Here is a 19,279-nt window from a genome sequence, read left to right on the forward strand (position 1 = left end):
TGGTGGGCTTACAAATGACTGTCCTTCAGTCTGTGATGTCCATTGAAGTCTATTTTCCATAGTTGTTCCCTATATGTTGTCTATGATGGACACTTGTTGATGTCATTGAGTGAGCTTAAGTAAAAAAAGGTTATATTTAAAGTGTTTTCATCAAGAAATGTGCATCGTTCTGACAGTGATATAAACCACTGCTGTGTCAAGTGCCGTAAAAACATATAAGCTGGCCAGCTTTTTATTCATGCACATTCCATGCCTGAAAGCTGTGTGTGTGTGTGTGTGTGTGTGTTTGTGTGTGTGTGTGTGTGTGAGAGAGAGAGAGAGAGAGAGAGAGAAAGAGAGAGAGTATGTGTTTGATTTTGTAACAATGTGTCTGGTGTTTGTGTGTGTGTCATTTTTAATGATGTCTGGCATCTGTGTGTGTGTGTGTGTGCCCGCGTCTCTGTGTCTAATGATGTGTCTGCTGTGTGCTTCCATTCTGGGCAGCTGGTCCTAGATGCCGAGATGTTGCGGCTGCCCAACCTGCGCCTTGGCACGGGGGGCACGGGTGGCGCCCAGGGCCTCTACGAGGTGTGTGTGTGCCCCAACAGTGGCAAGCTCTTCCTCTCCAAGGCCGGCGTCACCTCCACCTGCAGCAACAGCCAACAGTGCTAACAGCGGCCCCGGTCCGCCGGACCAATGACGCGCGGGACTGACCCACGGGTCAGACACACCTGGCTTGATGTCTATCCAGGCACAGCATCTATCTACCTTACCTAAGTGGTCGGGTCCTTGGACGGCAGGGTCTCTCTACTGACAGGAGGAAGCACAACTTCCTGCTTTATGTGAAACTGCTGAGTACGGAATATCGCACACATTGGTTTTGAGAATGTGGTGGTGGTGTCAGACAGTAAAAGTCTATGAAGCAGGGCGTGTGGTATATAAATGTATAATGATGTATGATGTCTGAAGGTAGACATGTGAGTTTGACAGTACTGGGTTCAAGTCATTATGGTGTTAAATGTTATGTTAGTTATAAGTGTTAAAAAGTATAAATACAGTAATTCAAAACAGCAAAGGCAATTTGTGCTTTGGTCAAATTCTGGAGGGAGCAGATCTCTTTCTGCTCCCTCCACAATTCAATACCAAAGATTCGATTCAATACCAAAAATTTGATTCAATACCAAAAAGTCTCCAGATACCGTGCTCTCATATAATAAAGCACTGGCTAGATCACATCTAGTTCTGCAAGACCGTGAATAGGTTGTGTTTTTGTTTGTTTGTTTGTTTGTTTGTGTATGGAGCTGCAGCTGCTACATGAGATGACTTATGCTTTAGGGAGCTGCCGTTCAGTAGGGGCTTAATTTAAATATCTTCAGTATGAGGGCTGGGCAAATGAAGAGCTGGTCAACAGCTTGCATCCTATGCAATATATATTTGAGGTGCAATAATGATATAAATAATATGAAATTAAAGTGTGTGAGAGAGTGTGAGTGTGTCTCTCTGTCTGTGTCTGTCTCTGTGTGTGCGCGCGTGTGTGTGTGTGTGAGCATGTATGTGTGTGCGTGAGTGAGTGTGTGTGTGAGAGTGAGTGAGTGTGTCTCTCTGTCTGTCTGTCTGTCTGTGTGCGTGCGTGTGTGTAAGCATGTGTGTGCGGGTGTGTGCGTTTTCTATATGAATGTTTGTTTGGGCATGTTCATGTGTGTATGTGTCATGTACAAAACAATTATCCATAACTACTTCATAACTGTTGTACAGGGAGGGGTCTGTTATCTCAAACTGATAAAATCCATAACTAATATTAAAGTACAAAGCAACAAAAATATTTAGATTGTAGTGTCATTGCATGTAGCCTTATGCGTGTTGTGCCTCACTGTGGCGTCAAGAGGAAGTTTTGTATTTTGTTTTTCATTTTGTTAACTTGTGGTGTTTATACTTTAATAAGCTTTATATTTTTTTTGAATGAAATGTATGATGGTCAGCACGTCTATCTACACATGTGCATCATTATAAGAAGCGCTATGTTAGTCTTTTTTGTTACAGTAATGGCATCATATCACCATCCAGTGGACATTACTGGAAAAAGTCCACAAATTGAAAATCTGTTTTGTAGTGCCATCTTGTGGTCTTTTTTTTTTCTGTCAATTTCAGAAGAAAAACTGTTTTTATCTGTAGTAAAAATGCTTTGATCCATTAGTTGTTCCTGAAGTGTGATATATGTGGAAGTATTTAGTTTTTGGAGTGGTTCATAATTATATCCAGTGTGTTATATCATCATCACCCGACTCATGCTGCACATGGGAACAAAAAAACACAAAAGTAAGTAAAGATGACATTGAACTCTCCCTGAATAAATCAGACAGTTCTTTGACCTGGCTACTCAACTGTAATTCTTTCATACAAATGTTTGCCTCCATATGGAACAACTGGATGAAAATAATTCTAGAAGTATTCAAAAATATTGTCAAATATTAGTAGTGGTGTACTACTGAGGGCATTATATTATAATTTTTGGGTCATAAAAGACCACTGTGTAGTCCTTTCAGCAATGATACATTTCCTTGGCATATTTGTTTTCAGATAGATACATTAATTTTGAAGGAAATTCTTTCTCTGCATTTTGTAATTCGTAAACACACACACACACACACACACACAGCACATATTGAGTAGTGAACAAACACAGTCCCAAAACAGTGGTTCGGCTTGGATGTGGATATGGGAGAGCCCCCCCGACTCACATTTTCTCCACCAGTCAGGGATCGAACCAGCTGCCCTTCGGTCACACGACTGATCCCCTAACCAGCAGGCCACAGCTGCCCCCAAATACTCAGAAGCCTATTTAAACTTGTTGACTCAGTTTGGCACATTAAACACACTCACGTCATGTCATGCGACACAAAGGAAGAGCAGATTGTTGGTACTCAGGGGTTTATTACAACTATGGCACTGTGTACTTCAACAAATAATTCAATGTAGATAGTACTCATGACACCCAGAGTGGCAAACCTCAAAATGATCTTGAGTTGTAATAAGACAGTTTACAGGTACGAAAATAAGAAACCAAAACATCTTAATTTTGGAAAAGACTCAATCAACTCAATGTACACATAAAACATAACCAATAACAACAACAACAACAAAAATCTGTACCAAGTGTTTGCGTAGTTGAATTCCCAGTAATTGTACATGAAAATGAAAAACTGTGAAGGGCACGATAAATTACATAATATTGAGCACCACATGATTATGTCACCTGTAGTTCGCCCCTGCTATGAAGACAGTTTAGCCTTTAAAGACCATAAACACAAGAACAAAACAAAACAAAAACAAAACAAAAGAATGTTGGCAAGAACTTTTTCTTTTTACATTTGCTTCAGAGCAAATTCTCTACATACAGCAGATTATCATCTAAGTAAGAGACATTCCACTACATCGCTAACATTCACAGATTTAAGTTACCATTCAACCCAATCAGATAAAAGAGTCTTTACGGCTACCTACTGGTAATGAAATAAATACGTGTCAAAGATGCGTTCATGTGGGTAATGACAGGGACATTTGACATTTTACAACAGTGTCTACGACTACGCTCCAAACGTACCACAACATTCATGTTGTCTAACTGGTTATTGGAGTCACAAACAGACAGGCATTTGTGTTCACGTCGTGGCGGTCAGCGTCGAGGCATCCCCCCCAAAACAAACATACACAGCAGATTGACAAGCAAGAAATTACATTCGTCAGTGCAGTTCACAGTCTAATGGCCCTTGGAGACCCATGAGGATCGTCTGACACTACCAGCCAGTCTGAATTAATGAGCAACTACATGTGTATGTTACGCTGAATGACAATGCACTCCATGGTCGAAGTGAAGTATTGCGATAAACTGCTGTTACACACGGGCCCTGAACCTCCCAGCCAATGCAGTCACACAAGCGCTCCTTAAAACAGTGCAAATACATGCTGAATAAAAATTTCAAATATTCATTTGATAATCTATGGCAGGAAAATATACATTTTCAAAAAGGTAAAAGTAAAAAAGCAGCATTTTGTTGTCATCTTTGTTTTGTTTTGTTTTTTTTCCTGACAGCAAACTTACTGAACACAAGACTTTGGTTAAAAAAAATACAATAAGTATTGCTGGGCCTGGTTTTGTATCTACACTGCAGATTTGCAGACAATTGCAGGTTTGAGTTTTCGATTGTTCCTTTTGCAAACGGTTAAAGCAACCTTGCATTTTTTCCAGTTTCTTAACAGTGCTTTTTATATAGAGAGAGCCATAGATATTTACAACAAGCATGAAAGTACCGTACCATGACTGACACTGTACACCTAAGCTGCCAGAAGGATACATGTTTTTGCCTTTAAAACGTTGTGTAACCTGCCAGCATTCAGCAAACAGCTATTCAGCTAATTTTGTATTTCTGAAGACTTATGCATTTTTGTCTTGCATTTGGGCCATGACGGGTCCAACAACCCAACTGAGGTCTGGAAGAACTTAATGTGCATTACAATTTTTGCTGCACAAATGCCTCGAGTTTGATAATGATTCGAGCTGTACATTCCATCACCCGCATTGCCACTTCAGAAGTGTATCTGTCATTTGGGATCTGGGGGAAAGGCAGGAGGTCGGGATAGCGAGTTCTTAGACTGTCCACTCCGTAACCTTCCAGGATGTTCACATCCTGTGCTAGCCCCGACAATTGGCTGTTGTACTCTTCCACTTTCTGGGCCAAGGCGGTGGGTTTCACGTCTTTGTCAGACTTCCCTCGCACAGAGTAATCTGCAGCTATCAGCGCTAACTTGGTAGCCAGGTAGCACTTAAAGCACACCCACTCATTAGCGTTCTTATGCAGGTCGTTTCTCGCTGCCGAGAAGTTGGCCCTTGCTTGCCTGAGCCACCGCCGAGCTTCCACGGGGTTGCCAACTGACTTGAATGTAGGGGGCACAAAGAAGCGGTTTGTATGCGTAGAGCCTGAATAGCTTGTAAAATTCTCCCGAAACTGCTGCCGTTCTGACTTATGGCTAGTGGCTTCCTGATTCCAGGATGTGTAGAATCTTTGAAATGAAAACTTCTCTGACTGGAAGCGGGTGGAGGATGTGGAGAAGGGCCTACGGGTGGCGCGTTCTGCAGCCTGGTCCGTCTGGCTCTGCTTCTCCATTCGGTTGATCTCGTTCTGAAGGTGCTTGAAGACCTCTGTGGCGATGTCCAAATTTTCTGCATTTTTGTCCGGGTGCCACTTGAGGTAGAGCCGTCGAATTATCTTCTTCCTCTCGGTCTCCGGAAGCTTCCACGCTTGCTCGACGACAGAGGTCACCTCCCTCAGGATTTCTGGGAGGGCATTGAGTTTGATCTTTTTGGGAGACACTTTTGAAGGGGGAGCTCTATGATTTTCCTTCCCTGGGAACATGGGAGGCACCATCCGTGGTCCAGGAGAGGCAGACTCCGATGGACTATCTGGTGTAGAAGGGGTACCATCTCTGATGTGTGTGCTTTCATCTTGTCTGGAGAATTTGTACAGGTCAAGGGAACTGACTATTTTGTACTCGCTGTAGCCAATGTCAATTTGAAAGTATTTTCCAAGGAAACTCGGATTGTCATCCTCTTCTCTCTCTACCTCTTGAACTATAATTGCATATGTGTAAGTTGGTTGGTAAGAACCAAAAATGTCTCCTCCCTCTGAGTCTACGAGGTATCCCACATACTCCCCTGGATAAAACACATTCAATGGGTCCATAAGAAGAATGTGATGAATCTCTGCTGGTATCGGCGTTCCAGGGAGTGGAAGCTCAAGTTTCGAGGGTTCAGTCGAGTCATACTTGACACCAAGATTGTCTAGTTTCTCTGTGATTCTATATATGTCATTACATCCCAGCATGGCAATCAGATATGAGGTGTCTGATATCAAATTGTCTGTTGCAGATTTGAGTGTCATAGCCAGGGCCAGGAGGAAGTTGATATCTTTGCTGTCTGAATGCTGTATGTACAGATGAATGACTGCTGTGCCATACCTTTTCAGGAAGGCCAGAGTTTCACTGCGACTGTGTGGGATGGGACTGCACCCTTTGACTCGCAAAGTCGTCTGTAGCTTCTCAAAGCAGGACACCTTCAAGCCCTCGCATAAAGCTTTGCAAAGTCTGATGGCTTTTTCCTCGTTCACCATGTAGGCATTTTCATTCTCGTGCTTCATTATTCTAATCATGCCTGTGATGAATTGCTCAGATGAGAGAAGGAGCTGGAGTCGCCCCTGTAATGAGCAGTGGGCCCCAAATTGGCACATTTTGGGTGACTCTTCATCTAACTGCTCCTCCAAAATGCTGCTCAGTAATCTCGGCCTCAGCTTTTGTGGGAGCAACATGATCAGCTTGGTGTGAAAGGCATGATCTTTACCAAGGTAGCACTGACTCAAATCAACAAGCATCTGAACGCCAACATTACCCTGGATTCTGCTTTTGTAGTGTGGGGCATCATCAAACACCAGAGTGTTGGATTTTGTGAGGCGGCCATCGTGACTAGGCAGGTAAAATGTGAGGTCTCTCAGGCTGTCTAGGTCTTTGCGAATTTCAACTGGGTCATTCTGGAGACTTTTGAAAAGCCCAGACACTGCTCTTTTCACAGTTCTCATTTCATTTGGGTCAAGACGCTTTCCCTCTGAATTTCTGTATATCCGGGAGAGGACCTCAAGGTACTGTTTGGTTGACACAACATCCTCAGTGCCCAGCATTTTAAAAAGCTGATGAAAGGTGCCAAGTTCAAGGGGGAGTTTGTATAGGTATGGTTTAAAGTCAGACTCATTATCCAAATTGATGACAACCTCTTCTGGTTTAAGAAGCTTCCAACCTTCTTCAACCATGACAAAACTCACTCCTCTCAGCAAATAACGAAAGTCTCTCTTGTCTGCATTCAGGAATTCATAGGTGCATCTCAGAACTTTATTTCTGGTTTTCACTGTGTCATCATCAACATTGGAAATGTTGCATATGTTTTTGCAATTGCTTATGACTTTCTCCAGTGGAGGATCAAAGTTTACATTCAGTGTTGTCAGAACTAAGTCAAGCTGTTCCTGACCAAGCTGTGAGCTACCCTCTTGGTCTTTAATGCTTGCTGGAGTGGCCTTCTCAGGAAGAATTGGGCAAGATGTCCAGAGAAGTTGGATGACATCTGTTTGTTTGAATTTGGGGTTAACTTGGGAGCCACTGAATCGAATCAAAGGAAGAGTGCTGTTCATTTCTTGAAACTGAGGGTGCAATCGCAGAAGTTCAGCAGGTGCTCTCTCTGGACACAGAAATGGAATCATAGCTAATTCTTTGAGAAAAGTGCCTTCAAAAAGATCAGTCCTCTCATTAAATATATGATTGAGGAGAACATCGACAATACTCTGTGTCTTTTCCTTGGTCCAGTTTTCAGTTGGGGCTTTGACACTGACCTCTTTTGCGAACTGGAGAATCTGTGCCTGTGACACATTGTATTTCAGACCTATGTTACGGAGGAATGTGATCCAAGAGGTAAGGAAGGAGGTCCCATTTTTTGGCTTTGACACTTGCTCAATCTTCCTGAAGAAATCATTGGGTATGAATGCTTTGGTGGAAAGCATCACCTCAAAGACCTTCACGGTTTGATCAGAGAATGCTTTGGCAGGCTTTAGTCTGTTCATTGTGTCATATATGAAAGACAGACTCTCCAGTTTTTCATACAGCTGATCTTTGATCGTAGATGACTCCTCCATGGCTAATAATCTTTCCTTCAAGTACACAAGGTGTTGTATTTTGGCATCATAGGTCAATATGTCAAACTTTGGAAGAAGATGCTTCAGGTAGACTTCAAGATCATCGATTGGGTTGCACCCAAGGAAACTGTAGAGTTCTTTCAATTGTGGGTTGTCAACCAGGAAGGTAGAAGATGTGGTGTGGGCCCATTTCTCCATGTCAGGAGAGGGAATGATTGTTGTGAGAACATAGCATGATGCAAAGTTTGCAATGCTTAGGTATCTACCACTAACTGCCCGGTAGATGGGCAGTAGCTTTAGATTCTGCACATCATCTTGGGAGAGGCTGCCCAAGTTACAGTTGAAGTACAGCAAAAGTGACTCAAAGTCTTTGTCAGTTAGGCTGCTTGTTTTGAAAGCTGATGTTTGGATCATGTATTCCAGGGCTTTCAGAATGCTGCATGGATTGTCTATGTTTGCAGTATGCTGGGCCAACAGTGGCAAGATTGGATTCTCCTTGGCACATATCTTGTTCACGGCAAGTTGGATGCATCCTGCTTTCATCAGCGTATGAAAGACTTTGTCATTTTGACCATTGGGAAAGATGGCTGCATAGATTAGACTCAGGGGGAGTAAGACATCATGCTCAGGCACAACCAGCTTGCTGCTTGATACCATAAATTTAATGCCTGGCAGCAAAGCCCAGTCTTTGAGAATGTCCAGGACTGTCTCAAATTTTGGCTTGATGTCTGTCTGCTCCTCTTTTGGGATTATGTTCTCACTGATGAAGTGCCAGGTACTTCTCAACCATGACTCACTGGCATAGCTATCTTTCCATCGAACAGCTAGCCTCGTTCGGTATTCTCGTGGAAGAACAGATCCTAGCAGGTCTCCAAAGCTGTTGATATCAAAGACCTTTGCTACACCTGCCTTGTACAGGACAGTACTATATCGCATGTACATTGTGTTCATGAATAGCTCCTTCCTGGATGAAATCAGTTCATGGTGTGGGGTGAGGAACTTTGGTCGTTTGGAATCGAACACTTGAAGTATGTTGTCCATTGTGATAAGCAGTGGTAGGCCCTCTATGCTGACGTCATTTTCCTCCACATCTTTAAAGCAGTAATCCACCAGGAGCTTTAGGCTATGAAACAGCTTGAAGTTTGACTGTTGAAGACGGCAGGGCAACTTACCCACCTGACAGGAGGTGTCTGGGGATGAGAACGTCAACAGAAAGTTGCGAACATCCTCCGGTGTGACGTAGCTCACTGGAATCCCTGCATCTTCAAGGCAGAGATACAGACTTGCTGTTTCATCACAACTGTAGACTAAATTGAAGCCAATGTCTAAGAGCATGGATTTAAGTCTGTAGATGTTGTCTGCAACACTTTTGCGACTCATGACATTGTACTCTGTATTCTTGAGGTGCTGCAACTCATCTTGCAGAAGGTTGTCAAAGAATGCTCGGCCCTTATTTGTTGTTGTGTTGACCCATGAGATGAAGACAGCTGAATGTATGTCTGCATTGTCAATGTGGGGTGCCCTGACAACAGGAAGCAATCTCTTCAGATCCGCATGAATACAATTGTAGATTGCTTTTAACAGGCAGTACCAATCAGGTTGGATGTCAAGCCTGTTCACAGGAAAGAAAAACAGGAACTTCCTCAGGATGTCTTTCACAGTATGGATTGGTGTGCTCTGCAAAATGGTCATAGTGGGATCAGAACCAGGAAAACAACGCCTTTTCAGTTGAATCAACAACTCCACATAAGCTGGTGCTATCAGTGATGTCATTAAGTTATAGTTCCAGTCACTCCTTACGCCCACGCCATTGTCATCCCTCCACAGGTTTCGTCTGGCTGAGTCCAGTGCAAAGTGTCCATTTACATGAAATGGCAGACCAGTTTCCAGAGAGAGGGGAAGAAAGCAAAAAGCTCTGTGTGGTTTCTTGTAGTTGTGGCTAATGCATGCTGCCACCCCTCCACGAGGAAAGAGAGTTATGTCTTCATTTTTGTGGGCTGAGATTACACTTTTTGAGACAATTTCCATATCAGAGAAGCCAGATCGATTGCAAATCAGCCACGTGGTTAGGTTCCCATCTGAGTCCTCTATGTCCATGGTGTATGTTATCTGCTGAACAGGAATTTGGTTGAGCTGTTTTTTCTTCGTCACACTGTCTACCACAGAAGCATGGAACTGTTTTCGCTTCAGTCGATCACCATCTGTGATTTTAGCAGTCACAGAGTACAAGACTTTCAGGTCCCCTGTGCCATTCTCTATTTCACAGATGGATATCTTCTCCATGTGGTTCAGAAACATGAGAAGTTCAGCTCCGTCGGTTCTTAGTTTTTCCAGGAGATTTTGCACCATTCGATCTGAGGCAGGCACAGAGCTGATCTCTGAGATTTTTGCCATCTCAGATGAACGGATAGGGAACCGGAACATAGTGGAACGATCCAGCTTGAAGTGATTTCCTAGGTACAGGTTTAGAACATCTGAGAACTGAGATCTGAAGTCAGAGTCTAAATCTCGGAACATTCTTCCAGGACTGACAGACGTGGCCCCTGGTGAGTATCTGGCATGGGGATCAAAGATGCAAAGGATGTCATTGTTAGATATGAATGACGGGCAGTCTGTAATGTGGTAGACTGAGTTAAAGCCAATGCCATACTGTCCAGTTTTGCCAGGATTGGCTTCTTTTGTGCCTCTCCCCAGATTCTGAATACCCCTGACATCATCCTCAGTGAAAGGCTGGTTGTTGTAAACGCAGAGAGAAGGTCCTTGCATCGGTACCCATTTGTCATCAAAAATCCTGTCAGTTGGGTGTGTCCTCGGATCAAACACAAAGTAAATCTCTGTTGCTTTGGCATCATCTGCATTCTGTAAGAGCTCTTTTAACATCTCCTTCTCTGATGGGTAGGCATTTAGAATGCTTTTTATTCTGCTTGTCAATTTCTCCTTCTGCCCAAACTCACTTCCAAGGGTCGTAAAGCAAACATTAGAGGCATATCTTTCCAAAGCTTTATGTCTTTTTGGCACAGCTCCTAATTTCACAGCTACCTCTCTTGGAATGTCTCCATGGCAATATTTCACAGTCGTATCCCTTACATTAATCCAGGGACAGTCATTATAGCAGAGGGATTTTGATGGCTGAAGAATAGAATGGTTATCAGGTAGAAGGATCTCTCCATATGTACTTTGGCAGAACTCTTGGTTTTTGTCTCTGATCATGCCCCATATACCCTCACTGATTATTCTTCTGGAGAGCTGGAAGTTATCCTCTGTGAGTGGTCCTCTCCCACACTCCTGTTTTATCAGCTGAAGAACTGCTGAGAAGTTTTCGACAGTAAAGCTGGGCTGCACTCCAACGTTCTCAAAGAGCTCACGGCAGCTGTTTCTGTACTTGTTGGGGAGTTGATAAAGGTATGGTGCAGCATCAAAGTTCAGTTGGAAGGCTACTTTCGATGGAACCACATAGGTGTTCTCCACTAATATTGAACAGAAGGTTTTCAACTCCTTCATGATTTCTTCTTTTGCTGCAGTGTTCTGCATCATTTCCTCATGTAGATACTTGTAGCAGGCATTTGTTATGTTTTCTTGGTATAATGTGACCCCATCAAAGGATTTTGATAGTTCTTTTAGTTGATTTATGACCAGTTCTACAGGTGGCTTTTTAATGAGTCCAAGGAAGTCTTTCACTGCCAGTGTGATTGGACCACAACCTTTGAACGATGGGGAGTTTTCATTCAGAATTGGCTTCATCAAGCAGACAGTGTCTTGGTGCTCTGTGGTAAAAAGTTCTGTGGTAGAAAACATGGTTGACTGAGGGAAGTTATTCCCATGCCAAGGCAGAGAAAACCCAGCCGGTTTGGTCAAGAAAGGGAGGAACTTAATATTTTGCAACCTCTCCAGGTACTCCTTTGCTTGAGCATCTCTTACTTTCAGCTTCTCATCGACAAGGCTTAGCAGGATGCTGCTCCTTTGACAGGCAGCTAAGTGGTCACTTTCGTTGAGACCCAGAACAGAGTCGGCACGTTCTATCAGGTCCTCCCAAGATAGGTCATCCTTCACCATGCCAAGCTGTACCAACTTCACAAGGCACACAGGGTTCAAGTAGTCTTTCGCAGTTCCCTCTGGAAAACGTCCATCATGTGTGTCATAGAGCTTAGCTACTCTTCCTTCTGGATGAATAAGTCGGGATGGCAAAACCAGCTTTTGAGATGGACCACAGCAAGGGATGCATGGTGTCTCTCTGAGAAGGGATGAAAACTCCTCCAGTTTGTCATTTAGGACGTAATGCATAAGTGGGTCTCGCAGCTCTTGGCTGATGTCTTCAATGTGGGGGAAAAAAACGTCAGAGAAAAACTGTTTCTCTGTCAGGGTGTTTTCCATCAGCTTGCCCTTGCACCCAGCATCCTCAAAGCCCTCTTTGACCCAGTCAGGCAACTCAACAGCACAAAGGTCTTTAGACCCACACTTCTTCAGGTACTTCAGGAATATCTTGAAGGCAGCTGGGCCTATATCAGGCCTGCTGAGTAAAGTGTCATCGAGAAACCTGACGTACTTAATCGACACCCATGTTTTGCCATCTGAGAAGACTTTTGCGCTGTCACTGTCATCGCCTTTGGCGATTTCTTGATAAACCCCCTGGCTAATCAGTGTAAAGTCATCATGGACAGCTCCAGGGTCTGGCCATGCAGCGTAATAGCTGTAATCGAGCAGTTCTCCATTTTCAGCCATGGTGCATAGCATGTTCAGGGCGGCCAGGTATGCTTTGACGATTACATGCCTCATGAAGATGGAATTCCACTGGCCTTTGGTGTCTGTTTTCCAAATCTCCTTACGGTTGGATGTGACAGCGAAACATCCATTTATGTGTACTGGGAGGCCAGTTTTAATACGGAGGGGTAGGTAGCAAAACACCTCTCCGATCGCAGCTGGATTGGTCCTCACAGTCCATTTCCGGTTCTCTTCCTCAGTGAGTAAGACTCCCACACCACCACAAGGCACCAGCCCAAGCCGCCTGCCACTTTCACTCAGGGAGAACTTCAGGGCTTCGGTCACATCCATGCACGAGCAGATGAGCCAGTTTGACACCTCAACCCCTTTCTGGGGCATCTCATCTGTGAGTCGTCGGGTCTGAACGCCCTTGGCTGCCTGCTCAAAGTATGAGGATGGGTCTTCCTCGGAGCTTCGAAACAGGGGAGAGTGGAGATCAACGATGCGTCTGAAGACGTTATGATACTCCTCCACTATGATCCTTATGATGCAGCCAGACTTGGGGACATCTGCAGGAACTCTGTTAGTATTTGCAACCTTTTTCATGACCTTTGCTGCTGACTTGAGAATGCTCAGTGGCCCATATGATGCCTTAGATGACCAAACACTTTTGTTGATAGTCACCACATCCTGTGCTGCAGCAGGATTTGGTTCCTCATACTTCAGATACTTGAGGACCATGGTGCCAACATGTTGCGTGAAGAGGATAAGCCGGTGGCCACAGATGCTAAACTCATCAACAAGTGAGTATATGTCTGTGGTGTTGTAGTAGACACTACTGATTTCACTCACTGATGACTCTTGTTCTGTCCTGAAAGGCAGTCTGAAGAGGGTGCCATTGTACTTATAGGGAGATTCTTCAGAAAGTGGAAGCAGGCAGTTGAAGACATTAATGAAAGGTTTGAACTGATTGGGAAACTTCCTTAGACGTTTTTGCTGTTTGCTCCAGTTGATTTTGATTCCAGGGTTTGATTTGTCTCGGATGTGTTTGCTTATGTGGTTAATGTTGGGATCAAACATGATCATGAATTCCCTGCTCAAAATAATGGGTATATCGGTCACATGATAAACTGAGTTGAAGCCAAGGCCAAATTTACCAACTTTGTCTGCCTCACATCTTTTCATAGACCCACCCAATCTGGTGATATTCAGGAAGTCAGTGTCTGAGAACACAGAGTTGTTGAATGACCACAGTGCAGGTCCATGGCAAATGACCATGCCTGGGTCTAGAAGGTTTTCTCGTATGTCCTGATTCTTTCGCATGTCAATCAGGAAGCTGCACTCAGTGGCGCTTGCATCATCAGCATTCTGAAGAAGCTCCTTGAAAATGTCTGAAACAGAAGGATATTCTTCTAGAATGTTCTTTATTCTCACTGTGAGAGGCTCTCTTTGGCCAGACTGTTCAAAGCCAAGATTTTCAGGATTTATCAATCGGGTGCTCAGGCACGGTACTTTCAACCATTCAGCAGTCTTCATAGGGATATCATCATGCACTAGGATAATGGGCTCAGACACATCCTCAAGTAAATCATTTAAGTCATCCACCTTAATGTCACAGTAAGTGCATTCATGAATAGGTTTCATGACTAGTTTGCTTGGCTCTTTGTAGTTCAAGATGGGAATATGCATGTCGGCATCAACAGATATTTGGCTATTGTAAAGCCAGCGCAGTATGTTAATCAAAAGGAGGAGGTTGTGTTTGCTGTCATGCTTTGTCATGTCTTCCTCACATCGTTCTCTGATTGTTCTCACCACTTCAAACACATGACTGGGGACAACCTCTTCAACAGAACCACAAAACTGGAAGAGCTTGTGAAACTTTGCAATGGTTTTTGGCAACGAGTATAGGTATGGCTGCAGGTCCAGGTCAGGGAGGGGCTTTAGCACAGTGTATCCAGGGGATGTGAATGTTTTGCCAGTCCACACCCAATCAAAAGGCAGTGACTTCATTGCTTCTCTTGCATCCTCTAAATGTGTTTGCATGAAGTCATAAATCTCACACAAAATCTGCTGAAACTGGTACCAGTCATCTGTGGTGAATTTCTGAGATCTGTGCCAGTCGTTTACAGCTTTTAAGTGCTGCAGCACTTGATCAACTTGAGGCTCGATGGATAACTTCAGGGCTTTCTTCATGCCTGCAGAGGTGCGTTCAACCAGAGCCACAGAGGATCCCACGAGCACTGCGTGAGAGATATCACACATTTCTGAGAAGGAGTTGATGCTGCAGTCGTCTCCCCTCCAGGCGAGAGATTTGGGGTAATTCAGAGGTCTGTCTTTGCACACAGGCACCCACTTCAGTCTCTGGAGGGTAGCCTGGGCCTCAGAGGTCTTCACCAGTTTTGTCTGTTTGTTGAGTATCGTCAGTAGTGTTTTTGCTTTCCTCAGGAGGGGGTCCCAGTCGGGTTTGCTCTTCCCCTGCAAATCCTCGATTTTCTGAGCCACTTGAATGACATCTTTCTCAGTCAGCTGCACTTCATTCTTCAATCCCAGCTGCCTCAGCGAATGGAGGACATCAGGGGATGATGTGTATGTGTTGGGGGGAAACCTGTTCTTTTCTTCCATGTAGAAGAGCTCCTGAAGAATCTCAAGCTCAGGGTCAAAGAGATCTGGGGCCGCGACGGGTTTCGCTGTGGGGGTGGTGTGGATGAACTTCAGGGAGGATAGCCAGCCAATTACTGCTTTATTTTCATTCTTCAGGAAGGACAGGTGAGTCAGACCCCACAGCATGATTTTGTTGATTTCCTCTTTTGTGTAGAAACCCTTTTCAAAGTCCTGGACGATCACCTTCAGGCATTCAGTGCTTTTCACCTGTTCAACATTCAGCAGCTTCACCAGGCGGATGGTTGCCTCATCGCTGCTATCCACCACGTTTATAGACAGCTTCACATCTGAGGGATATTTGGCAGAGTGGTGTATCGCCCTGGCTCCTCTGAGGGAGGTGAACGGGCGGCTGCTTTTGGATGTGGATGTCCCGACTCGCTCAAAGATGGGAAGCTCTAGGATGATTCGCCTCTCTTTCTCTGTAACTTCAGACAGTCCAGCTAGGAAGCTCCTCAAGGCAATCTTTTGTTTTGCTGTGAGTGCAGACACCTGACTGACTAGTCTCTGTGTAGAGGCCCGGTCCATTATTTGCAGTAATGTGCTCGGGGATGAATGGTGTATGTAGTTTTTCAACAGTGGGTGCTGTATACACGGATCCAGTTTTTTCACAACGACTCCACCAATCTTTCTCATGACTTCAAGAAGGCATTCAGGAAGAGGGCCCTCCTCCTCATTCATAAGAATTATGGGAGATGGAGTTTTGAGACGCAGGAGGTCCAGGGAGCCTCCACTTTCATCGAGTGGCACATTCGGGATCAAAGGCATGTCTTCAAACATACTAAGGTCATCTGCAAAGTTAATGTAGAGGTGCCGCCAAATCATTTTAAGCCAGGCGGCTGTTGGGTGTTTCTTCTCTTGATTTCCAGGGGTCCAAGGAACAGAGAACTCTCTGGAGGGCCAAGCTGTCGTCAGGATTTCCTTTATGAGTCGAGCCGACCGTTCAGGGGTAAGGACTTGTACCTGAGTACACGGTCTCCCTGTGAGACAGAGACAGACATACATGTTAGTGTGTTACAGTGACAAGTCTCTTAAATGACAAAGTAATAAACATTTACAGATTGGTGATTGAAGATGTGGTTGTAATTTCGATTCATTATCAGTAATAATGTAATGTAGGCATATTTCATGACTTTTGCCTTTGTATTATGTATGGGTCTTCTGGATTAATTCTCAGTCATTTAAAATGTTCAGCTGCTCAAATGCCTTAAAATGTTTCAGCTGCTGTGACCCGTTTCATAATGAAGGAGACTGCCACATGTAAATCACTTTCTCCTATCTGCCCCATATTTATAAAAGGTGGGTTATAAAAATACATGTTAGCCTGGATCGATAAGCTTGTAGAGACATATTTCTTGACTTTTGCCTTTGGGGGCTGTTACAGAAAAATGTACCCAATAACTCAATGGGTCTTTCGATGAATGTTAAGCATGCATTAAGATAATTAAATCTAGCTGTATCTTATGCAATTACAAATGCACTCTTAGATAAATCAATTTATAGGAAAACACATAATTGTATCACTACAGTTGTGTTTTAAAGCAGGACCGATATGCCAATACTATTGTTATAACACTGCAGACCATTTAGTGTCCAGACCATTCATGGCACAGCCACAATCACCCGTGAGATTGCAAGGCATGCAGCACACACTCCGAAACGTTCCTCTACAAATGTAGCTCTGGTCAGAACGGCCAAAGTGTGGCCAACTATGCAGACTGAAAGCTACATACAGTATGTCCCTGATCAAGGTTCATGTTCAGTTCAGACTGGGCTTTGTAAAAGCATCTGGAGACATGTTTGGTTCTATTGCGCTACATAAATCAAACTGAATTGAACAGAACTGAATTAAAGAGGCAGGTGAATTTCCCCCTCGCAGCCACCTGGCTAGAGCTTGAAACACTCCTGTGGTGAGTTGCAGTGAGGAAATCACCCACGGCTACATTCCCCTTATTCACCCAGCGACCAGAACGAGGCTAAAGGGTACACTTGCCTTTACACCGAAGTCCAGCAGATGGTGGTGGTAATGCACTCCGTTTGCAAACTGCCAAAAAAAACTCACTGAAGAAGAAGAACAGGCCAGTGAACCCTTCTTTTTCGGTGAGCTTTTTTTTTGGCAGTTTGCAAACGGAGTGCATTACCACCACCATCTGCTGGACTTCGGTGTAAAGGCAAGTGTACCCTTTAGCCCCATTCTGGCCGCCGGGTGAATAAGGCGAATGTAGGGGTATAAACTCTACTAGCGCTACTAGTAAACTGACTGATTACTAACTACAAACAATTCATTGCGACTATAATGAACTAAATTCTGATGAGATATTTAGTTTATTATAGCAACTTAAAAATGACAAATGTTACAGATAGATGAGAATGTAGGGTACAGTTTATTTTATTGCAGCTATTGTGATTTGATGAGGTAAGATTATGTATGACAGCTATATAAATAGATCTGAGAACCAATGAGATCTGAATAGAAGTAATATCACAATAACGTTAATCAGTAACGTTAATCATAATAACGTTATCGCACAAATGTCAATGCAATCTGCGGTCAAACAATCCAACACAGCTGAACTGTAGGTGGATAAGTCATAACCAACAGCATTTGTGATAATTTAAGTCAAAGCCTGTGCCTCAGGAAAACTAATAGGAGGCTTTCCCCAATAGGAGGCTGATAAATCAAATTAGCAATGATCTCTATAATACAATCATGAGGTTCATCTGTGGGAAAAGAGCAATGCAATGCATAACATCAATATGGACAGAGGATAGGACTCAGATGGTCTCTTGCCATTATAGTCAGTCAACAACAACAGAAATTCAATAAGACTTCAGCCTTAAAGCCAAGTGCTTTTCAGTATAATATGGCTAACATTAACCTAAACATAATTTGGACAGACATTTAAACTGATGCTTCTTGAGGAACCAAGTAGGTTTGTGTTTCGTAGAAGAGAAGACAAACTCCATTGCAAGTACAGAAGTTTGGTGAAAGCATCACTTCCTTCATGTTTGCCCTTTCATCTACAGTTTATTAATGCAACGATTAACAACAAGCATTTAAGTGACTGTCAAAATTAAATGTATGAGGCATCCTTATTAAAAATACAACAGAAACCACTAGTTTTAGCAGCTGTAATGGGAATTGGTTTGTAATTGGTTTAAATGGAGAATGTGACTTTTGGTCTCTGTAAAACATTTGTTTGGTATTGTATGTGATACTTAGACACTAGTGGATCAAATTATCATTTTCAGTAGAAACCAATATACAAGTCATGGAAATATACAGTACGCAACCATTACATGCGTCCCAAAACAGAATGGCTTGGAATGGTATTTGTGGAGGAAAACAGCATTTCTGTGACGGTTTCTATTGTTTTTTTATGAAGGATATCACAACAACTAAACACAGCACTTTGATTATTCACAGCTGTAAGAGTAATGCTATGGTGAGTTGATCACTTTCATTCCAGTTAGGAATGTAACTTTAAGACATATAGAGATTAGAGAAACCATGCTTCAGACAAGCACTATGATTGACACCTTCATAAGATCTCTGTTGTCAGGGTTAGGATTTCCAAAGTTGGTTTTTACCTACAGATGAATTTGTAGTCTGATTTCGATGCGTGCGCGCACACACACACACACACACACACACACACACACACACACACACACACACACCTCAGTGATCACACTCATTGCAATGAGCCTGAACCCACAAAGAGCAGCAGAGTCTGGAGAGAACCTGGCCCAGACCCGGATGAAATCCGGGCCGCATTCGGTCCAGGGTTTCCTGCTCTCTGGGGCATCACACAGGGTCAGGTGCATTCGCCATACTTACCAGAGCAGCCCCACAGAAACTGCTGAACTGTACGGATCGAAATAATACATCAGCACAAGAAATATAAAAACAAATAAGTAAATTTAGTGATTACGGTATATAGAAGAAAAGCTAAGAGAAAACAAACAGAAAGAAAACATATAATATATAAAAATATAAAATTATACTTAAAGATGAATGTATGTATTCGTTGATGTATCAATAATGATCTATAGAATGAGAATGCATATAACTCTTACATGTAGGTTCACTCACATGTAACTAGTACGGTATGTAGCTGTACAGTATGGTGGTGGGTAGGCTTAGTGTAGAGAGACCCGCGCTCACACAAACTCATCTGAGAGACCTGTGCTCACACAAACTCATCTGAGAGACC

At 43.4% G+C, this 19,279-nt stretch overlaps 2 protein-coding genes across 2 annotated transcripts in view; one reads left to right on the plus strand and one right to left on the minus strand.

Moving 5' to 3' along the window:
• The window catches only part of sgcg (sarcoglycan, gamma), a 19,449-nt gene extending 17,109 nt beyond the window's left edge, over nucleotides 1-2,340 (plus strand). The window contains exon 8 of the mRNA XM_076282841.1: nucleotides 484-2,340. Coding sequence (XP_076138956.1) covers nucleotides 484-651 — 168 coding nt within the window. The 3' untranslated portion in view covers nucleotides 652-2,340. The remainder of the gene's footprint in view (nucleotides 1-483) is intronic.
• Nucleotides 2,341-2,898: 558 nt separating this feature from the next.
• Nucleotides 2,899-16,242, minus strand: sacs (sacsin molecular chaperone). The gene has a single exon (XM_076282842.1). The coding sequence runs from the start codon at nucleotides 16,065-16,067 to the stop codon at nucleotides 4,488-4,490; it is 11,580 nt and encodes a 3,859-aa protein (XP_076138957.1). The 5' UTR covers nucleotides 16,068-16,242; the 3' UTR covers nucleotides 2,899-4,487.
• Nucleotides 16,243-19,279: the final 3,037 nt, after the last annotated feature.

The sequence above is a fragment of the Alosa pseudoharengus genome, unplaced genomic scaffold, assembly GCF_046254945.1.
Source record: "Alosa pseudoharengus isolate Yale_2024_CS ecotype anadromous, Long Island Sound unplaced genomic scaffold, YU_APseudo_1.1 YU_APseudo_1.1_scf_13, whole genome shotgun sequence".
Taxonomy (NCBI): domain Eukaryota; kingdom Metazoa; phylum Chordata; class Actinopteri; order Clupeiformes; family Clupeidae; genus Alosa; species Alosa pseudoharengus.

What these genes read in the sequence shown, in the direction of transcription:
- sacs (XM_076282842.1), bottom strand. Translation starts at nt 16,067, where the DNA reads ATGTATGTCTGTCTCTGTCTCACAGGGAGACCGTGTACTCAGGTACAA.